This window comes from Lathamus discolor, chromosome 17 (genome assembly GCF_037157495.1).
Source record: "Lathamus discolor isolate bLatDis1 chromosome 17, bLatDis1.hap1, whole genome shotgun sequence".
NCBI lineage: Eukaryota > Metazoa > Chordata > Aves > Psittaciformes > Psittacidae > Lathamus > Lathamus discolor.
The window spans coordinates 726,012-747,665 of record NC_088900.1 but is presented as its reverse complement, the minus strand read 5'-3'; the positions used below and the strand labels follow the sequence as shown (position 1 = coordinate 747,665).

At 51.8% G+C, this 21,654-nt stretch overlaps 3 protein-coding genes across 7 annotated transcripts; 2 read left to right on the top strand and 1 right to left on the bottom strand.

Annotated features, from left to right (window-relative positions):
- The first annotated feature begins 201 nt into the window (after window positions 1–201).
- On the top strand, window positions 202–10,981 carry LOC136023196 (multiple epidermal growth factor-like domains protein 6). Its single transcript, XM_065697427.1, has 22 exons — window positions 202–259; window positions 429–575; window positions 1,214–1,378; window positions 1,538–1,689; window positions 1,866–2,034; window positions 2,258–2,366; window positions 2,868–3,013; window positions 3,353–3,478; window positions 3,904–4,083; window positions 4,218–4,442; window positions 4,525–4,651; window positions 4,983–5,182; window positions 5,988–6,200; window positions 6,759–6,904; window positions 7,409–7,536; window positions 8,181–8,313; window positions 8,494–8,626; window positions 9,033–9,185; window positions 9,534–9,660; window positions 9,839–10,050; window positions 10,378–10,540; window positions 10,852–10,981. Exons 1-22 carry the CDS (start codon window positions 211–213, stop codon window positions 10,979–10,981), a joined length of 3,333 nt encoding a protein of 1,110 aa, XP_065553499.1. The 5' UTR covers window positions 202–210.
- LOC136023046 (uncharacterized) lies at window positions 8,538–14,486 on the top strand. 4 transcript variants are annotated; one of them, XM_065697094.1, is made up of 11 exons: window positions 8,538–8,626; window positions 9,033–9,185; window positions 9,534–9,660; window positions 9,839–10,050; window positions 10,852–10,934; window positions 11,491–11,651; window positions 11,855–11,981; window positions 12,356–12,543; window positions 12,640–12,718; window positions 13,178–13,315; window positions 14,416–14,483. In XM_065697094.1, the coding sequence occupies exons 6-11, from the start codon at window positions 11,598–11,600 to the stop codon at window positions 14,427–14,429; spliced, it is 600 nt and encodes a 199-aa protein (XP_065553166.1). In that variant the 5' UTR covers window positions 8,538–8,626; window positions 9,033–9,185; window positions 9,534–9,660; window positions 9,839–10,050; window positions 10,852–10,934; window positions 11,491–11,597; the 3' UTR covers window positions 14,430–14,483. The 4 variants fall into 4 exon arrangements, with proteins under 4 accessions (XP_065553166.1, XP_065553167.1, XP_065553165.1 ...); XM_065697095.1 differs by lacking the exon at window positions 8,538–8,626 and having other exon boundaries at window positions 8,927–9,185; XM_065697093.1 differs by lacking the exons at window positions 8,538–8,626; window positions 9,033–9,185; window positions 9,534–9,660; window positions 9,839–10,050; window positions 10,852–10,934 and having other exon boundaries at window positions 11,288–11,651; window positions 13,178–13,306; window positions 14,416–14,486.
- Window positions 14,487–14,696: 210 nt separating this feature from the next.
- SRPRA (SRP receptor subunit alpha) lies at window positions 14,697–21,627 on the bottom strand. Of its 2 annotated transcripts, none has more exons than XM_065697090.1 (14): window positions 21,440–21,627; window positions 20,806–20,889; window positions 18,928–19,091; window positions 18,677–18,852; window positions 18,406–18,553; window positions 17,820–17,973; window positions 17,567–17,673; window positions 17,282–17,400; window positions 16,949–17,035; window positions 16,686–16,858; window positions 16,378–16,591; window positions 16,135–16,298; window positions 15,573–15,671; window positions 14,697–15,385 (listed from the first exon to the last, which is right to left on the bottom strand). In XM_065697090.1, exons 1-14 carry the CDS (start codon window positions 21,551–21,553, stop codon window positions 15,257–15,259), a joined length of 1,932 nt encoding a protein of 643 aa, XP_065553162.1. In that variant the 5' UTR covers window positions 21,554–21,627; the 3' UTR covers window positions 14,697–15,256. The 2 variants fall into 2 exon arrangements, with proteins under 2 accessions (XP_065553162.1, XP_065553163.1); XM_065697091.1 differs by having other exon boundaries at window positions 18,677–18,837.
- Window positions 21,628–21,654: the final 27 nt, after the last annotated feature.

Here is a 21,654-nt window from a genome sequence, read left to right as displayed (position 1 = left end):
TGAGCCCTGTGTTTCACGCCTGAATTCTCTCTCTACAGGTATGTTTGCCTGGAAGGAAACTCTGCTCCCTGCCCTTCTGATGGGGTTCATGGATACAGATGTCCCAGTGGTTTCTACTGTCCTGCAGGCACTGTGCTAGAGCTGCCCTGTGAGCCTGGCACATTCAGCCCTGTGCCTGGGGCCAGTGCCTGCCTGCCTTGCCCTGCTGGTATGGCCTGCAGCAGTGCAGCCACTGTTGAGCCACTGAGCTGCCCCAGAGGTGAGCAACACGAGTGTGCAGCAATGGGAAGAGGTACTGATGCCTGCACAACTGCTGGCGCTGGTTCACTCCAGGGAATGGGGTATTTGCCCTTGGAGCAAGCTCAATGTGTCCACCTCTTCTCCTTTCTCTTTTGAGCAGTGCCTCACTCCCCTCTCCCCATGTACAGGTTACTACTGTCCGGTTCAGACTGCTGTCCCCCTGCCATGCCCCGAAGGGACACTGAACACTGTGGAGGGGGCACTGGCCCTCAGTGCCTGCAAGCTGTGCCCAGTGGGGAGGTACTGCAGAGGAGAGGCCAACTGGGAACCTGATGGTGAGTTTGGTTCATAGCAGACACCCACCACAGTGGGGTTGGAGAGTCAGGGCTGAAGGATGTGGGGAAGTAGAAAACATATCTCAGTGAGCAGAGGTAGTGAAGGCTATTGGAGGGCACCCCCTGCCCTCTGTCTGTGCCTGTCAGTCACTTCTGTTTCATTCTTTGAGCTGAGCATTTGTTTTGGATATTGCTTTCATGTTACTGCATCACTTCCCTTATCCCCCTTAGGTTTTTCTACTTTCTCATTCTATGCTTTTAACCCTTTCATTGCTCTTTTCTGTCCTCCAAAATCCTTCCCTTCCCATTTAAGCACAGAGTAGGTGTCACTGGGCCAAAAGCAAAGGTTGGAGGCATGAAGAGGAGAGTCACAGCTCTTCCCACACAAAACAGAATATGGGGAACCAGTTAGAGAAGTGAGGAGAATAGGCAAATGCCAGACAAGGTCAGTGCAGGTCAGGAAGGGAAGTGATAGAGGCCAAAGATGGGTGGGAAGGAGGGAAGGCAAACCAAAGGCGAGAGGCCCAGGATATCAGCAGTGATAAAACAGGTTCTTGCGGGGGTTTGAGGAGGTGCTTCCTCACTGACTGCCGTGCCATGGGCTGGTGACTGCTGCCCTCTCTGTCCCCCCATGGCAGGTCTGTGTTCAGCTGGCTACTACTGTGAAGGAGGAGCCACTGATGCCATTCCACATGGGACACCTGCATTCCCGCTCAGTGGACCCTGCCCACTTGGGCACTATTGTCCAGAGGGCACCCATTTCCCAGTTGCCTGCCCAGCTGGGACCCTGAACAATGCCACGGGTGAGTGTGGCTTCACCCACAGGGTTCTCCTGTGGTCCGCAGGCAGACAAGCCTGATGGTGGCAATGGCTTATCAATCCAAAGAAGCGCTGACGATGCTGTGTCAGCACTGGGTGTACATTCATCTCCCTGCTGGCCTTGACTTCTCGTTTGCTCCCAGGTGGTGCCTCTCCAGAGAGCTGTGTACCATGCTACCCTGGCTCCTTCTGTGCTGGTGTTGGGTTGAGCTCTCCAACAGGACCTTGCACTGAGGGGTTTTACTGCCCAGTGAACTTCAGCTCCGTCAGCCCCACAGCTTTCCTCTGCCCTAAGGTACTGCATAGTGAAAGGTGGCTCTCAGCTCTAGGCAGGAGGTTTCATTTCCCACAGTGGTGAAAGGTCATGGAATTGTTGATTACATCCCCACAGAACTCTGCTTGGGCAGTTCTGGGATCACCCTTTACATGGATCCTATCTCCATGCAATCCCCTTCCTCCTGTCATTGCCAGGGTCACTTCTGCAGCTCCGGGGCAGCCCATCCAACCCCGTGCCCTGCTGGGGAGTACCAGCCAGCCAGCGGCTCTGCAGCCTGCATCCCATGCCAGAGAGGATTCTACTGCCAGGAGCTGGTGGCAGGAGACCCCAGGCGCTGCCCCCCACATTCCTACTGTCCTACAGGTACACTGGAACTTGCACACCAAAGCTCCCAGTGTTGTGGCTTCACTGTGACCCAAGAGTTGTACAAACCAAATGCGTATTGTCCTGTAAGCTAGGTGATGGGAAGTGGCAATGAGCAGATGTGGTGTAGTTGGCATCTTGCTTCCTGGGGATCAGCTCCTCTGTTCTAAAGTCTTGTCAGAGCACAACAGGGGTTTTATTGTCTCTGTGGGCTCCCTTTCAGGCACACAGGTTCCTCTCACATGTCCTGAAGGCACCTTCACTCCTGCAAATATGACTGGTCTGTGGAATGAGAAGGAATGCCTGCCTTGCTTACCTGGTCACTACTGCAGGTTAGGATCCATTTCGATCTGGCATCTTTCCGTTTTAAGCAGTTTGGCATCTTGTTTTGTGCTGATGAGTCGACGCCAGGCTCCTCCCAGCTCTCTACCACATCTCTCATTCAAAGGAAAGAAACAGAAGCTTAGACACAGATTTTGGGTACAGAGGTGTTGGATCCATGAATTTTGGGGGCACCTCAAAGCAGTCTGATACACCTGAAAGGGATAGAAGGTAGTGTTTGTGAAAGCATGAAAGTAATGCAGGAATTCCAGCCCAGTGGAAAGTCGTCCACAATTGCATCTAAAGCACTTTGCCCATGTTCATGGAATTTGAACTGAGAGCTGCCTGGTTCAAGCTATCTGTGTGGTTCTATAAGTGGAAAAATGGGTCTGTTTTCTCTCTGGTATCAGCATAAGAAAGTCTTTGTTGTTGCCAAGTTATTGTGTCTCTTCCTGCACCAAATCATTAGCAGCAGGTCCTACGAAAACTCTTCACTGTCCTCTCTGCTCCAGGCACGGGCGGCTGGAGGGGAAATGTGCTGCTGGATACTTCTGCCTTGCTGGGAGCTCCCATTCCACTCCCCAGGGCCACAGCTTCTCCTGGCGCTTGCTGACTGGGTGCCGCTGGGGTCAGGAGTGTGCAGGGCTGTGTCCTGCAGGTAAGTGAGGATCTCAGTAGTATGTTAAGCGTAGAACAGTGGCTTGCTGGAGAGTATCTGTTATCGTGCAGAATATGTTGTGATCCCTTCTGTGAAGTTGTCATTGCTCGTTGATTTCCTCTGGTTTTACACCTTTTGAACAAAGAGTTGTGCCTGACCTAAAGGCTGCCTTGAATTTATAGTGCAAGACTGCTAGTGCTGTTGTTTTGGCTCTCTAAATGCACAGCAGCATCCCCACAGTTGTTCATCCTACAACAACAGGAGGCTCTTACTAAGTCATTTTTTGCCATTGGAGGGCTTTCAGATCTTATTTTCATCTCCTTCCCATCCTTTCTGTAGGCTTCTACTGCCTGGAGGGATCTGAGGTACCAACACCATGTCCTGCAAATACTATTAGAGATGTTTCAGGAGCTGTGAAAAGAGAAGACTGCCTCCCCTGTCCACCAGGCCACTGGTGCCAAGCAGGTAGGAACTTGGAGAAGACCAGTGAGGGGAGGGAATGGACATTGTTTTGTATCCTTGAGTCTGGTGATGACTTTGGAAAGCTGGCCTAGGAGAAAGCCTAGGAGACCAGATACTGCACTGGAGAACAGTCCTTGCAGCAGGCACACTCTCTAGTGATGAGTTCTAGTGACTGCAGAGAAAGAAGACACTGGACACTTAATACAATGTGCTGTATGTGCTGTTCCAGCAAACACTGGAAATGTGGGAGAGTCTGTAATCACAACCGGGCTCCAGATATCTCCCTGTGTCAGAGGGGATTGGATTGTTAAGGTGAATTATACATATCTGTGCAGGAGTTCAGGAAGGACCCACAGAGGACAGAGAAGAAAAGTGTTCCAATTACAATGCAAAGTTGACTCCTTAAAGCCCTGCTTTCTGCTTGCTAGGGGATTCAGAAGCCTATCCATGCCCATCAGGACACTATTGCTTCGGAGGCAATGGCAGTGAGCACAGCAGTCTCCTGGCACCTCAGAAATGCCCTCCACAAACCTACCGCAAGCTCCCAGGAGCTCAGAGCCTGACAGATTGCCAACCCTGTCCTCCTGGCTACCACTGCCCTTTATCAGGTGAGTGCCAGGTGGAAACCAGCCTTTTCCTACCTCTGGAGCTGGTTACAGAATTCCCTGAGATGCAATAGGGCTCAGAGCCCTTCTCTAAACCCCCTCATGGCCCTTTTTTCATTCCTTTCTCTTCCGAACAGGTCTGACCAGCTTTGAGGATTATCCCTGCCCCCCTGGATACTGGTGCCCAGGTAAAGGCGATGCTTTCCTTTGTCCAGCTGGCACGTCCAGGATCCAGCCTGGTGCGAAATCATTGGAAGAATGTGCTCCCTGCTCACCTGGCTACTTCTGCCCGGATCCAGCAGAGACAGGGCTGCCTAACACCCAGGGAGTACCTTGTAAAGCTGGCTATGAGTGCCCAGCAGGTGACATGACCATGCTCCTGTTTTCTATATTTCCAGCTATTTCGGGCTGGAATCAATCACTGTTTCCCCTTTTTTCCACCAGGTTCAGTAAATCCAAAGCCTTGCAGGCCTGGCCTGTACTGTGCTGCTCACACAGCCCTGCCTTCCGTGTGTCCTGCTGGTTATTACTGTCCTGAAGGATCATCAACATACAACAACCCTGAGCAGCTGTGAGTACCTGGTGTGTTTGATGCAGCCAGCTTTAACTTTCTAAGGACTGAATATTGTGAAATGTGCCTGTGCTAAAACTCGTTTTAATGCTTCAACCATGAACTTTGTGCACTGTGCAGAGGCAAAGTTACCTCTGGGATAGATAACAGTCATGGACTTGGTGGCTGCTAAGGCTGAGTAGAGTGATTTATGATTTCTACTCATTAGCTTGAGCCTGGAACCAGGTGAAAACCACTTTTAGTTTTGCCTTCGGTTAGCACTGGCCATGGAATCTGGAAATCCAAACCCTTCAGACACTTTTCCTTCTTCCCTCCTTGTTTTGCATTCCAGATGTGTGTTTCCCTACTACTGCCCCCCAGGCAGTGCCCATCCGCTGCCTTGTGAAGGAGGGTACATGGCCCTCAGCTTGCCTGGTCCAAGGGATTCACCTGAGAAGTTCTGCAGGATCTGTGATATAGGCACCTACCGCAGTGACCCCCTCATCATGTCACCCTGCCAGCCCTGCCCTGCAGGCTTCATATGCCCACAAGGTAAAAGGAGCTGCCACGGAGGAAGGAGGCAAGAAATAGCAGCTTAAACTGCTAGTTTTAAGTTTGTGTGGGCAAAGCTCTGGTCCTCTGCAGTTATAAACCCTCGTGTGGGCTGTCACATCAGTTTGTGGAGCATTTATTGTGGTAGGTTGTTATGTATGAAGAGAAGTGAGTCCAGAGTGGTTTGGATACCCATGTCCTGTCTCCCAGGGGGTGACCCCTCTAGCCCTTGTGAACCGTGTTCTCCCTAATTCTGTGGCTTAGCTGAGAGGTTCAGAGTTAATGTATTACGAGAGGAGTGAGCCCAAGGGCTCAAAGTCTGTGGGAGCTCCTGCTGCTTGCAGCCTGAGGGGTTAGGAACAGCTTTACGAGTATGGAAAGCCTGTTGGCTGGTATCCTATGTGAAGTTCACTGATGTGTGTTAAGCTCCTGTGGAGGAGATCCTGTCTGCTCACTCTTGCCATTGGATATATCCAGTGAAAGAGGCAAGACAAAGAAATGAAGATTTATATTTAAATATCAATGAATTAAATTGAGTGTTTATGAACTTTACCTACCTATGGTAAATGCCCCATCCTGGGCAGTGTCCAGGGCCAGCTTGGACAGAGCCTTGGGTGACATGGTCTAGTGTGAGATGTCCCTGCCCATGGCAGGGGGTTGGAGCTGAATGATCTTAAGGTCCTTTCCAACCCAAACCAGTCTGGGATTCTATGATAGAGAGATGTGGATATGTAAACAGGAATAACTGGCCTCTGCCTATCTCTTAGCATGTACTTCAGTCCCTACGCAGTGTCTATGTCTCCAGGCAGTGAGAGTTACCACAAGAAGCCTTGTCCCAGTGGCTACTACTGCCCTCCCCTGGCATCTGCCCCTCTGCCCTGTCCCCCGGGGACCCACAGGAGCAGCAGCTTTGCGAAGCACGTAGAGGATTGCCAGGCCTGTCCTGCTGGCACCTTCAATCACCTCCCTGCCCAGGCTGCCTGCTTCCCCTGCGGCAGCTCTTCCTCCTCTCAGCCTGGTGAGTCACTGTGTGTGAGAGAAACTTTCACCTCTATTAAGAGACCAGGAAGGAAATAGCCCAGAAATGTGATTCCCCACATTGTGGTTCTGTGATGGGCCACAAGTCCTGGGATCCTCATGATGCTGTTGGTGCCACCAACAGGATGCCTCTGTCCCACCCAGAAGGAGAATTCCATTTCCAAAGCTTTTTTTCCTCTTGCACTCTGTCAGCCAAGGGGATTTGTCTCCTTCAAGGAAGAGATGAGCGGCCCTACTAATTCTTGGTCTATCATTGCTTTGAAAACACTGGAGTTTCACCAAGAGTACTTTTGCCCCACACTAGGGAGCTTGCATTAAGTGTAGGTGTGCCAAAATTGGGCACTGAACCATATTCAACTTGGGAAAAGGCTGGAAACCTGGAAGGTAGGTGGCAAATGCCTTACTGTGTGTACTGTGGTGGATTTGAGGCACAAGAGAGGGACCTGGCAGCATTGACTGACTAACCTTACCTACTTAGTGGCTTGATGCACAAGTGACTGGAGTGCTTGTCAATGTGCCACTGCTGCTCTTCCCTAAGGTGCAACCAGCTGTACCTGCCATGGGCTGAACCGGGCTTTCCAGCAGTCGGATGCCTCCTGCATCTGCCAGGCAGGTTACATTTACTATGATGAGAGAGGCAAGATGGACCCTGACAGCAACAGCGATCAGGATTGCCGGCCCCAGGTAAAGCTTGGCTTCAGAACAGAGCTGTTGTGTGATGTGAATGGGAGGGAGAGTGATTCGGTGCTTCAGGCCCTGTCTCAGGGTGCGCGCATTCAGTCCGAGTTCAGTTCTCTGGGCTGCGGCAGACACAAGTCCTTTATCTGCATTGTTTCCTTGTAGGATAATGGCACTTGTCTTTGCCAAATTCATAAGAGATAGAGGCAAAGGATGCTTCTTCCATGCTGTGGCAATGGGGAGCAGCACAGTGTCACAGACAAATGACAGATGCAGGCATTAAAGCTTCCACATTGTTCCTATGGAGTCCTTCATCAGCCCTGCTTGAGGAGTTCGGATAGGACACCATGGTGTTTCTTCCATGCTTTCCAAGTTGTCTTTATCAGCCCTTGTGGGGTTACCTTTCCTTGAATGTCAGCAGCTTGCAGGGGGAGGAAGAGGATTTGAGGGCTGCTGCCTCTCAGTGGGAGCTGCTCGGGTGTCCCTCACTGGTGAGTGTTGCTCTTCCAGGTGGATGAGCTCTGTACTCCAGGAGAGGTCCGGCTCGCAGCCACACGCCAGTGCGTGCTTCCCGAGCGGTACGACTGCTCCCCTGCTTGCGGGCCCGCGGGGGGAGAGGTGAATGCAGAGCTGGGCATGTAAGTGCCATCCAGAAGCACCTCACAGTGAGTTCTGAGTGGCTGTTACTGATCCCGTCAGGGCATCCTGAGGGAGGTGTTATGGGCAGAGACACCAGAATGACACTGAGTGACAAGGTGAGGGTGGACAGAGCTCACATTTTCCAAGGTAGACCTTCTCCATGTGCCTCAGGTTGAGGAAATCAATCCTCATTCCCTCCCTACCTTTAATGCCAACTAAAACACTAGTTTAATGCCAACTAAAAGCTAGTTCTTGTCAAATTATACTTCTAAGCCTTTTGTGGAGGAACTTCTGTATTGCAAAATCTCCTCCTGACACGGACTGCACAGAAATGAGGTGTATTAAACTGTTTCTTTCAACCATTGACTGAAAGCAGAACTTTAGGGAGGTATGCATAACACTGCCACAGGACTGAACTTGGTCTCTATTAGATACCTGTTAGAGAGTGGGGTATTACATTCTGGCCTTTCACAGGCACTGAATAGCAGGCAGTGCTGGGTGAGATGGTCCGTGAGCTTGCTCCATCCTGGTTTACATGGACATAGTGTATATTGTAAGATACTGGGGTCATCCTGACCATCAATGTGTTACAGCTGTTTGCTCAGGGATCAGAAGTGATCAAGATCTTTTGTCCTCTGCACAGATGTCACTGCAAGCAGTATGTCTCTGCTGAGGAACTGTGTGACCAACTGTGTCTGCTGAGAGCCCCACAGATCTCCTTGGGATTTGGCATCAATAGAGAGCTGCTGCTGAGGATGAATGGAGGAGAAGTGTGGGTACGTGTGAGGTTACACAAGGGTGGAAAGCTGCGAGCAGAGAGGAGAGGCTCCTCAGGCTGTTGCACTACTGAGACATGGGAAAAGCCCTCCGTGGAGCAGTCTGGTACAGCTGACACTGATCACAACCCAGGCTCCCCGGCTCTAATCAGTGACAAGTGTTCCCTCTGCTTTTAACAGGAAGTGGCAAATGTTCTGGGCCCAGATGAACACGTGCAGAAAAGCCAGCGGGTGCATTTGGTTCTGTTCAGTCCCACTGGAGTGCTGGGTTTCGTTGCCTCCAGCACAGATGTTCTGGATGCGTTTCTCACAGGTAAGGCTGGAGGGTGACCCAAAGTTCCAGTCAGACAAAGCCATTGATTTCCTTCCAAGTTGGCACAGAGGGAATTTATTGTCCAAGTTATTTACAAAGCTGGGAGAGACCTTGTTCTCTGTGGGAGTAACCAGTGGTGACCTGCACTGGCTCTCTGGGAGCAGGTCAAATACAGGTTGTGGAATATGATTTTGGCCTTCCAAGAAGCTAGAAGGAAACTCCACTCGAAGGCAGGTCTGTTGCTGGCTCCTAACTCCAGTTGCTTCTCATTTGTGGTAGTGTGGCTGAGAGCAGAATTTGACCTCGTGAGCTGTAGTTGCCCACAGATACAAAGAGAGAGTTCTTTGTTTTCAAGAGCTCCTCATTCTTCAGAATTCGTTCTGGTTTGTCCTCTTGCCTGTGCCAGGAGACTTTTCATCACATCAGTTGCTACAGAAAGGTCGTCGAATCCAGAGGGCTTCCTCCACAGATACCCACACCTTGCCCCTCATTCCTAACCCAGTAGTATGCCTGGAAGCAGGAGACACGATCCTTTTCCAGCTCAGCATCGATTCCCACAGTGAGTGTTGTTGGTGTCCAGAACAATGACTGCATCTGGGAGCACTGCATGTATGAGCACGTTCCTTCACCTCCCTGTCTCTCCTGCCTTTGGGGGACTGCAGAGCTTTAGCCTAGTGACTTACATGGTGCTTTTCACTTTTCGACTGGATCTCTGTAGAATAAAGATATCATTTGTCCTCTGTTAGAAAGCAGAAGATGTTGTTGGGCAGTAACGCACACCTCAAAGGAGTTGGCCCTGCATGGCCACATAAGAGAAATGCAGCACCATAGTTCTTTGCCAGACCAGTATCAACTGTCCTGACTGAAGTGGGTCACTGTTGCTGACACTGTGCTGAACCATTCCCAGATCGTGCATCCAGCCATTACCCTGTCTATCAGAAGCAGCATCTCTATAACAGCAACCCAAGCTGGGATTTTGGAGCCTTCCGAAGGCTGGACCACCTCATCCAGGAGACTCGCCTCAACATCTCATGGTAATAATGCCTGCTGTGGTTAATATACACGGGCACAACTTGAGAGTGTGTCACAGGATCAGTGAGCAGTGAAAATGCCAGCTTGGTGTGTTCATGTATTTGACTGTCAGCACAGCTGGAGGCTAAAGGAAGCTTGGATCAACCTTCCTTCCTTTTCCTCCTTACTTCTCCCTTCCAGGTTTGCCCATGTTTTCCTGGAGTCTGGAACATACGTTTTCAGGGATAGGACCATTCAGGAGCACTTCCTGATTGTGACTGTGAATGAAGCAAACGTGGGTTGTGACCCCCGAGATGTGTCCTTCCAGCCCTCTTCTCTGTCCCAGCTGTCCAGACATGGAGTTCTGAAGCAAAAGGACCTGAACTTGGCTCCTAACTGGGCCACTATCACAGGTACAGCCAAAACACTGTGAGAGAGGGAAGGACCAGTTGTGCTTCTCCCCACTCTCTGCTTGAAGAATTCAAGTGAGGGCTTTGTTTCCCTTGTCTTGAAGGCAGAAAGTGCCAGAGTTTTAGTGCTAAACACAGATGAAATGAAAGGCATCATTTAAAAGGTCACTCGAGGCTAAATACAAGGACAGTTGAGGTCTTTCCTCAAAGCTGTGCCTCTTTAAGTGCTGTGCACATACCAGTCCCGTGTCCGTCAGTGAGAGGACAGTAAAGCAATAGAAATGAAAGTGTGGCTTGCATCCTCCTTGCCATCCCTCTTGGCTTTCCCAGCAGTCCTCTTTGTTCTGGGCTCCCTAATTGTGGTGCTGGCAACCCTGGGTGTAGTGCTCCAGCCTGCTGTGCCCATCATCAGCCCCCTGAAGGGCTGGAAGCCACGATGGAGGAGCCTGGGCGAGCCACACATCCCACCAGAGTACATCCTCCTTAAAGACAGGTAAACCGCCTTTGCATGGGAGCTATCAGGACACCCTCATAGTACAAAAGCATGTCCTGTTGCATTACTCTCAGTCCCTGATGCTGGACTTCTTGCCAGCTCTACAGTATGCTGAGTTTCTAACTGTGCAGGGAGCTTGTCTGTGTTACCAGCAGTGTGGTGTGTAACAGCTCTGTTGTGTCCATCTTTGTTTTGACTTCAAAATCTAGCCAAGAAACCTATCCTCCTGCTTGAACTGGGCTGGTGATAGTGCAGGATCTAATTTTACTGAGGACGAGATGCTCTTCACCCTCTTCTGTCATCCCCTTTAGCCTTCAGTTCTATCAGACAATTGGTCCTCGTGCTTCTGGAGAGGATGCTGGCTTTGAAGAGAAGGGAGCTGTGCATAATGCAGGTAAAGTGCTGGGCCAGCTTACTGCCCATCGTGTTGTCTTCTGTTAGCTGTCTAGTGTGGTACCTTCATACCTACTCACCAAGGTCACACAGGCACTTTGGCTGACCTGTACTCATGTGTGCACATTTACACACACCACACACGCTTCCATTCTAGGTTCATTTGATCTCCTCAGATGGGGACTGTAACTTCCTGTCATGGAATGGGTCAGTTCTTTATTCCTTAGGAGGGCAAGTGGCCAGCCCTCTTTGGCCTTGTTTGCCTTCGGGAGATAAACCTCATCTTGGGAATTTCAGGATGTTCACAGGGTACAGTAAAATCCAGAGCACAGCCGATGGTGATGCTGAGAGCAGAGGAGCAGAAACCCTGAGTTAGGAGATGATAGTAAGGCTCTCTCATCCTCGCCCTCACTAAACAACGGGACCTTCTCTTATGTCTCTCGCCTCTTCCACTTTCCTCCTTCACATTACACCATGCTGTTGCCTCCTATGGACAGGCACTGCCCCTTGTGGGAAATACAGACTTGTGGCCACTCACCAAACACTTTGTGTTTCAGAAGAGCATTTGACACAGAGGCTTCTGGAGGATTTCAGTGTTCGCACCCTCTACGATAAGCTGGAAGATCAGAACTTGCATCTGGCATCTCAGCTGGCCAAGCACAGGATGGACGTGCTGGTGTTCTACAATGGAGTCAGCCAGCAGATCCAGAGTCTCATGGTCAGTGTGGAAACAACTGAGGGAAGGGGGACTTGCAACTGTGACGTTTGTAAGATAAATGGTTCCCCTGCAGTGGCAGTTTGCTCCTTTCAGTCCCTTCTTTTGGCATAACATAGTCGTGCTAATTTCTGGTTTTATACAAGAAGCAGAATGGGTGGACTGTGGGACTTGCAGAGTTGAACACTGATGCTCTCTGTAAGCAGGACATGCTGCAAGCACTGGACACTGAAGACTTGAAAAGGGCTCATGAGCACAAACCTGCAGAGCGCAGCAGGGCAGCAGCGTGTGCTGAACAATGTGATGGGCACACTGGACACGATTTCCAAGCAGGTAAGAGAGCCAAAGTGCAGAGCAAGAGAGCAGCAGTGTCAGGGAGCATCAGTGGGTGGCACAGTACATGATGTGTACAGTGGATGGCTCATACACATGAGAGGACATCCCACAAGACTGTCTTCCAGTGGTGCTGTAGTTCTGTAGGAGCTCTGTAAGAGCTGACAGCCTGTCTTCGTGTGAGTTCATTGAGAAGCCAGGCACAGCTTAGGAACAGGTAAGCACAGAGTTCTTTGGAAATGCTACAGCATGAGGCAGCTTGGAGTCACCGTGCGGCATTTCCAAAGGTTCGTGCTCTTGGTTTTGCTCTGGAGATCATTGCAGTTCATGTGGTTCTGTAGGAGTCCATTGAAAGTGCCTGTTGGGTTCATTAGGTGCTCCATGGCAAGAGGCAACAGAACTAATGAAAGCTCTGGAGATGCTTCTGGGGAACGTTCTGTGCAAGAATGCATCCCTGAAGCGGGCCGTGGAGCAGAAGGGCCAAGGGCAGGATGTGGTGGCAGTTGTGCCCTCCCTGGACAGCCTGGCCGGTGAAGGTAAATCAGAAGCAATGGAAGGGCAGGTGAGTTGCAGGTGTCTTGTTGGGCCATCTCTCACCTTTCTGCTAGTTTTCCCACTTGCCCATTTCTTTAACTCTTGGGCCCTTTTTACCCCACAGGATCATGAACTGCCTCAGCAGTGGGAGCTCTTCAGTGGGAAAGATGTTCTTTTCAGCTTCCCTGGACATGAAGAACACGGTAAGGGCAATGACTCGGTGTCCTGGGTTAGGCTGGGATAGAGTTAGTGCTCTTCCTAGTGCTATGCTTTGAATTTAGTGTGAGAAGAAGGCTGGTAACACACCAATGGTTTAGTTGTTGCTCAGTAGCACTTAGTGTCAAGAACAGCTCAGTGTTCCATGCCCTGCCAGTGAGGAGGGGCACGAGAAGCCAGGAGGTAGCAAAGCCAGAACCTGAACTAGCCCAAGGGATATTCCATGCCATGGAATAGAAACTCAGGATGCTCAGGATAGAAACAGGGGGAGTTGCTCAGGAGGGGCCGATCACTGCTTGGGGCTTGGCATCGGCCAGCAGGTGCTGAGCAGTTGTATGTGCATTGCTTCCCCCCTTGAGTTTCATTCCTCATGTGTGTTGTAGACTCCCAGCCATGAAGAGCCTCTTCTTCCTTTAGGCTTAAAAGTGCCCCCCTGTTTCCTTCAGGTTTAGGTGTCCAGTTGGCTTACCTGACCGAGTTGGAGGTGGAGAGCCTGATAGCAGCTTCTCCCCTTGCCAAGACTCTGTGTGAGATCAAGCAAGCTTTGGTGAACCTGCAGCAACCTTCAGACTTTGGTAATGCAGGTAACACACCTTGCTCTGGATAGGATATAAGATTACAGAATGGGACAGAAGTTGTCTCTCACCCTTGGGAAAAGCCAGACATGAATACCTGCTGTTGGGCTGCAGGTCATTAAAGAGAAGTCACCTTTGATTAGCCCAAAGTGCTTGATTAATTCACATGTGCACACTGGTTTCATTTGTTCTATCACCAGGGAATGTCATTTCTTAGAGCTTTTTCTGTTCGTCACAATCTGGGAACACTGGAATTCACCCAAGATTAGGGTGAATTGCTTAGGGAGCAATTCATCACCAAGGCAGCAGGTTCTCTTCGTGGTTTATAGCAGCATGCACTGTGCATATAGAGCCCAAGTCAGTGTAGAGTGCTTGGAGCCAGTTCCTTGGCCGTTGGACGAGGCTGCCTTATGGTGGCAGAGCTGTCCCCTGGTGCTGTCCCCTGAATTTGCACTCTGCTTTTGGATTGCCATACAGATGGCACCCACCAGACTAGCATGGGGAGCTCCCCCTCTTCTGAGCCCTTCTTTTGGGTCACAAAAGAGGGATGAAGCTTTGCTGCTGGAGATACAGAGGAGCTGCATTGCCCAAAGAATTGAAGAGGCAGAAACAGGACTTCATCCTCTGCAAAGTGAAACAGCCACCAGCTCCCTTCCTTGAGGAACGTGGTCCTTGGCAACTGCTAAAGGTGGATTACGGGAGTGTGTAGCTTAGAGCTACCACACTTCTAGCTGGCATCCCTGCACTGCCTCCATACACTCACACTGATCTCAGCAAGGGCTGCTGGCACGTGCCTTGAAGGTTTCTGCAGGTGTTACGATTTGAGGAGAGAGGACACTTAAACTATTCCCTCTGTGGTGACTGCAGGGATTGGGGGAGCTGCCAGTGTCAGCTTCACACAGGGTGCTGGGAAAGTCCTGGATCTTATGGAATGGGAGGGATCGATACTCTAGCCCACTGAGCGCTTGGGGTTTCTTCTCCAAAAACCTGCTGTGAATGTAGCTGGATTTGGGATTTACCTTTATGAAATCACTGCATGAACAGCCCTGCTGCTCCCCACACATGCCAGTAGTGTTTTCCCTGTTGTTGATTCCCTTTCATCCTTCCAGGATGCAGCATCTGAGGAGCAGCCTCATCCCAGGACCTGAGTCCACAGCTCCCAGGCACACTTGATGGGTTTTTTGCCTACTTAAAGCTCCACTTCTCTTGTTTCTGTCTTTATTGTGTAGTGTTTTGTATGTGGAAGCTTCTATTAAAAGCCTGTTCACCAACCTTATGGCTGGTGGGTGATTTACTTGCCCTCTCCAACCCCTCACCCAGGGTTTGTCTCCTCCCTACCCCCAAGGAGTGAGCAGGTCCTGCCTGGATGCGAGTTATTTACACACAGAGGACAAATTATGAGGTTTATTTCATATAAATTATGTCTCTGAGCAGACAGCATTCAACTTATTGCACTGGAGCACATCTGCGATATGGAGCTACAAGACATTGTAACAGAGGTTTGTATTACTCAGTGTAGCACTTCAGACCGGGCTCAAGAGGCACTCGAAGGGGGAGAACACCAAAGCCACCACCAGTATCTGCTAGTATGAATTGGGTTTTTCTTCCTATGCACCAGCAAATACCATCATTCCTCATCCTCCCTCAACTGGTCTAAAAGAAATCCAAAAGCAGCTCAAAGGAACTAAAGCCTTCAACCCCCCCAAAAAAGCACAGCAGGTCCTTACAGCATGACCAATACAAAGCTCTGGCTTCAGCTTCCCTGCAAGGGAGCCTGTGCCACCTCAACCAGAATGAAGGAATCCAGGGAAGGGCTTTTGCTGGATAAAAGGAATTTTACCCCCCAAAACCATTCCCCTCACGCTGGCATCCCTTCATTGTGGGAAGGATGAGCTGGGAACAGGGTAAAGCATGTTCTTCTTGGACATCTGCAACAGCCATTGGTGGGTTTCAGGCCTTCATGAGCGCTGCGACCACGGCCTTGGCATTAAGGCTTCGCAGATCACAGTAGGTTTGTCCGGTACCAACGAAAACGATGGGCTTGCTCGTGATGTAGGTCATGGAGATGGCAGCACCGACCTGCCAAACACAACAAGCACAATCAGCTACTCTGCCTCCTTGTTCTTCACTCAGCACATCACTAAACTAGGTTGCAATGCAAGAGGAAGGCAAGAGATGGCAACTGAGACAGCACCAAAGTGTGTTGGACACTTCCTGCTTCTCCAGTGGGAAGCTCCATGTGGAGATGTCTCAACAGCCTCCTTACCTTGTCATCGATGGTATCAAACTTGGTGAGGACAATCCCATCAATGAGCCGTGGTGTCTGGGCCATGGAGTGATCAGCCAGGGCCTTGTTGAACTTGACCTGAGGGAGAAAACAGATCCAAGAAACTCATTTATGGTGCTGCTACTGTCCAAATGCCTGATAAAGCCCACGGAAGCAGAGTTTTCTCCCGTAATCACAGACTGGTTTGGGCTGGAAAGGACCTTCAGATTATCCAGTTCCAACCCCCTGCCATGGGCACAAACACCTTCCACTGGAGCAGCTTGCTCCAAGCCCCTGTGTCCAACCTAGCCTTGAACACTGCCAGGGATGGGGCAGCCACAGCTTCTCTGGGCACCCTGTGCCAGCGCCTCAGCACCTTCACAGGGAATCCAACCTGAACTTCCCCTGTTTCAGTTTGACCCCATCACCCCTTGTCCTATCACTACAGTCCCTGATGAAGAGTCCCTCTCCAGCGTCCCCCTCCAGCGTCCCCTGCAGATGCTGGAAGGATAATAATGATAATGATACTCTATCTTCCAGAACCCAAAGCCTGGTCCCTCACCAGCTGATCCACCGCCTCATTTCCCACCAATGCTTCCCCAACAAACAGGACCAGGTCAGGAGTGTTGACAGCTATCAGTTTGGCCAATGCCGTCATCAAGGGTGCGTTGTCCTGCATGCGGCCTGCCGTGTCCACCAGGACCACGTCAAAGCCCTGATTCCGAGCTGGGGAAGATGAAGAGGCACCAGTGAGCAGGATGTTCCCCCAGAACAACGTCTCCCACCACCGGTTCTTGGCATGTACCGTAAGCAATGGCCTCCATGGCAATCCCGGCCGCGTCCTTGCCGTAGCCCTTCTCGTAGAGCTGCACCATGGTGCGCCCACCATGGCTCTCCGGAGGGTGCAGGGCATTGAGGCGCCGGGTGTGGGTGCGGAGCTGCTCCACTGCTCCAGCCCGGAACGTGTCACAGGCGGCAATGAGGACACTGAAACCGTTCTCAATGAGCCAGAACGAGATCTGCAGCGGCAATGAGATGGAGAAGAAATGTGCGTTAGCAACTACAGCCTCACCTCCTCACCGTGACCTCCTCACCAGGAGCACCGTGTCCAACCTTGGCCAAGTTGGTGGACTTCCCAACACCGTTGACGCCACAGAAGGTGACCACGTAGGGTCGGCGGTGGCGCTGGGCATCCATGACATCCCGGAGGACATCCACCCGACGCTGGGGCTGCAGGATCTGGACCAGAGCCTCCTGCAGGGCCTGCTTCACTGTCGAGGTCACCGCTGGGAAGGAGGAGGTGGAATGAGAACCCGTCACACCCAGGAACGCTCCTGAGCCCCACACTATGAGCAGGAGGCCTCATGGCCACTTACTGGTGAACGTTCCCATCACCTTCCCTTCCAGTTTCTTGGCCACTGACTCGCAGAGCTGCACCGCGATCTCAGCTGCCACATTTTTAGCTTCAAGAGGGAGAGAGGAGAGAGAGTGCTGCTGAGGTTACACACACCAGACATCAGCACTGTGGGGGAGCATGGAGTCACCATGCAGGATCCCCACCAGGCTAGACCATTGACCCCCTTTTGATGCACTGTTGAGGGCAAGACAAGAACCCTCCACAGTCCCTGTGGGCAAGAAAATCCCAAACCATGGGTGCTACCCCATGGAGCCACCACAAATTAACCTGCTTTCAGCAGAGCCAGACCTACCAATCAAGTGATCCTTCATCTTCTCCAGTACGGGGTCCATGTCCCCTCTTGTCAAGCTCTTGGAGCCCACCAGGCCTTTCAGCATGCCAAACATACCCCCCAGCCCACCTTTCTTCACACTGTGGAGAAGAGGGGTCACCTTTAGGTTCAAGGGGCGAGCTGTGTAGAGCCTACCATAGCTGACACCCACCGCTTTGTCCCTACTTCACAACCAGTTAAGAGTAGAGGAGTTCCAGGGTAGAAGCCAAGAGGTGTGTGACACATGAGGGCTGCAGGAGCCCCTACCTGGGCTTTGAAGGGTTCTGAACAACCTTCTCCTCTTCAGCTTCCACATCGCTCTCATACTCAAGGTCGTAGAGGCGGCCGGGCTCCCGATTCCTATCCCCCAGGGCCTGCGAGGAGGGGAGAAGACACCCTGAAAACCATCAGCTGTTCCCCCTCATCCCGCTCCGGCCACATCCAGTCTCCATGGGCTGGGATCGCAACGCTCAGCTGATCCCAGCACAACCCAGGACACAGTGACCTGGCTTTTCCTTACTGCATCGGGGTCAAATTCTTCCACAGGACAAGCCTCGGCGCTCCCGTTGGTAGCAGAGTTACTGTAATCCAGTACTTTGGCATTAGAGTTCTCCAGATCCCACACTCTGGGCTTCTTCCCTTTCTCCTTTTGTGCCTCGGGCTTTGGAGATTTGCTGGAATAAAGATGGGAAATAAGGTTTGTTCAGTGCAGGGCAGCAATAGCCTCCTTGGAAGATGTGACAATTACAAGCCTGCATTAACACAAAAAAGGCAGGAATTAAGGCTAAACCTGGTTGATTCAGTCTCCACAGTTTCATTATCTGATGTTTGACCGTGTATCAGACCCCTTCACCTCAAGCCAGGCACTGATGCGCCACTGCCCTTTGCTCACAGCACTCCTGGTTCCTGGCTCTTGCAGGAAAAGAATGGATCAAGTGCCATTATACCCCCAGGACCCAGTGTGCCCTCTCCCAGTCCTCCCAGGGAGCAGGGAAATAAGGAAAAGAGAAAGCAAGGTTTGAATTCTGGGACTCCCCAAAGGATGGAGGGACTCAGCCATGGCAGGTTTGGACCATGGGCACCCTGAGCACGTGCTTGCCACCCACCTGGACTTCTCCCCTGCTTTCATGTGTCTCCTGAAGAATTCCTCCCGGTTCTTCTGCAGGATCTCATCCTTGGTCAGCTCCTCCCTATCCCCAGAGGACTGCTTGTCACCTGCAGAGGCTTTGCCAGGCGCTGCGACAGCTTCAGTTCCTGATGGAAAGAACCCAACGTGAGCTCAGGCCAGCGTTCCGGAGCACAAGACGACTGGGAAAGACACAAAACTCTGGAATCTTTATTCCCTCCCTGCCCCAGTTTTCTTTCCCACAATCTCACCCTCCTTTTTGGAACCTTTGTTCTTCTTGTTCTTGACTTTCTCCTTTGGTTTCTCCCCCCGGGTTTCAATCATACACTTGACAGTCTTCTGAGACTTCAGAGACTGCTCAAACGTCTTCATTACCGTGGGAGCTCGGACTTTACTGCTCTCCTCTGCATCCCTGCGGAGAGGACACCTGTTAAAGAGCCTGTATTTCAGCTCTACCTGCACTCTAAACAGGGATGTGAGACAAAAAAACAGGCTCTGCTACCGGAGGAGGCGCATGAAGTCGTCTTTAAAATCAAAGGTGCCATTTAGGAGGCCCAAGGTGCCCTTCTGCTGAAACTCATTGCGGTACTTGTCCCTGAACTCCTTGTGAACGTCGTCTATCAACTTGTCCACGTAGGTTAGAGTCAGGATCTTCTGAAACCCCACCTGGGAAGCAGCACAGTGGAAAGACATTGGTCTGTCACCTCATTTAACAACAACCTGCCTGGCATGGAGGGGAAAACCTCTCTGTTTAATACAGCACTCTTGAATTTCATTAAGCGTCAGGCTACATGTTCTAGTTGGACTTGCAAAGCAATTAAAGGGGGGAAAAATATAGGGAAAGCAGTGGCACAGAGCTTCACTTTAAAAGACAACACTGATAAAACCAGGTTGGCTGTTTTACAGCAGCAAAGCCATGTGGCAGAGCAGGGAAGGTTTTGCTTATCTTCAGGTGCAAATGGAGGTTGTGTGGATTTAGAGAGATAAGGTCAGCCAGATGACAAGGAAGTGCACTAAAACACTCAGGGCCACGCTGGACTGGGCTTGGAGCAAGCTGCTCTAGTGGAAGGTGTCCCTGCCCATGGCAAGGGGTTGGAACTGCATGAACTTTAAGGTCCCTTCAACCCAAGCCATCCTGTGATTCATTCCACAACTCCCTAAAGTAAAGGGATGGCACAGGGGTCAGTGCTGGGAGTGATCCTGTTCAACATCTTTGCAGCGACATGGACGGTGGGACTGATGTGCCCTCAGCAAGCCTGCCAAACACACTAAGTTATGTGGTGCAGTTGATACGCTGGAGGGAAGGGATGGGACCCAGAGGGACCTGGACACACTGGAGAGGTGGTCGATGCCAACCCGATGAAGTTCAACCAAGCCAAGTGCAAGGTCCTACACCTGGGTCGGGGCAATCCCAGGCACAGCTACAGACTGGGCAGAGAAGAGATTCAGAGCGGCCCTGCGGAGAAGGACTTGCAGGTGCTGGTCGATGAGAGAATGAACACGAGCCGGCTTCAGTGTGTGCTTGCAGCCCAGAAACCAACCGTATCCTGGGCTGCATCCAAAGGAGCGTGACCAGCAGGTCCAAAGAGGTGATCCTGCCCCTCTGCTCTCATGAGGTTCCACTTGCAGCACTTGTGTGCAGTTCCGGTGTCCCCAGCATAAGGCCAAGCTGTTGGAGCAAGTCCAAAGGAAGGCCACGAGGATGCTCAGGGGCTGGAGCACCTCCTGCATGGAGCCAGGCTGAGCACACTGGGGCTGTTCAGCCTGGAGAAGAGAAGCTGCGTGGAGACCTCAGAGCAGCTTCCAGTGTCTGAAGGGGGCTACAAGGATGCTGGAGAGGGGCTCTGCATCAGGGACTGTAGTGATAGGACAAGGGGTGATGGGGTCAAACTGAAACAGGGGAAGTTCAGGTTGGATCTAAGGCAGAAGCTCTTCCCTGTGAGGGTGCTGAGGCGCTGGCACAGGGTGCCCAGAGAAGCTGTGGCTGCCCCATCCCTGGCAGTGCTCAAGGCCAGGTTGGACAGAGCCTTGGGCAACATTATGTAGTGTGAGGCATCCCTGTTCATGGTAGGAGTTGGAACTGGACGATCTTAAGGTCCTTTCCAACCCAAACCATTCGACAATTCTATGATTTCTGGCTGGTTTTAAACAGATCTGGTCAAAATCAAAGGTTTCATTAGGGCAGAGCAACCTCTACAGCTTCTACTGCAGACATAATGCATTTAAATGATGATCAAAATTAGCTGCTCCACAGTACTGTGTGGCCAAGACCCCCATCATCCTCAGAATCCTGCAATCTGGGAGCCAAGGTAGAGCCCATGGCAGCCAAAGTCCCCCGTCCCCCCCCGGGTTTTGGGCTGACCTGGGGGCTATCCCTTACCACAAACACCAGCTCAAACTGGTTGTCCAGCTTGTACTTGAGTGTGAGGGCTTCATGGGTGAAGGAGTTGTTGCCACCGCGCTCCTGCGGAAAAGGAGACATTGGAAAACGGGTGCCAACAGTGAGCAGACCCCCCCCCCCCATCATCCTTACCCCCTTCCTCCCTAAAAAGTGGTCCAGCCCATACCCCTCTGCAGGAGATCCCATCCTTCTTCCCCGCAATGGCTCAGTTCTCCATGTGGGTCGGTCCACCCCCAAAATGGGTCAGCTCACCTCCCAGGTGGGGCAGTTCTCCTCCCGTATGGATCAGCCCACCCCCAGAACGGGTCATTTCACCCCCCTCCCCAGGTAGGGGGGCTCACCCCTGTCTTCCCCCTTCCCCAAGTAGATGGTCCCATCCATTTCCCCCTTAAACCCCCAAATGGATGATCCCACTCCCAGTACACGATAATGCCCGTGTCTTCCCCACTCCCCAGCAGGATGGTCCCGTCCAACCACTCCCTGTTCAGGTCCCCTTCTGAACGTAGCAGGTCGCCACCTCCCCCCATCACACCGACATGGTCCCGTCCGCCTCCCCCCGCCCCGCTCAGGCAGATGGTGCGGCCCCGCTGCCGGGGCCGCCGCCGCCGCGCACCTGCAGCAGCACGGAGCGAATGAGGGCGTTGACGGGCGCGGTGGCGGCGGGGCCGCCCTGGAAGCACCACAGGACGAGCCCGCCCTTGCTGAAGATGGTGAAGAAGTCCAACATGGCTGCGGCGGCGGGACCGGCTCCCGCACACGTCGCACGGCCCTCCCCCCGCCGCCACTTCCCTTTGCATACTACTTCCGCCGGAAAATACCTCCCATTGG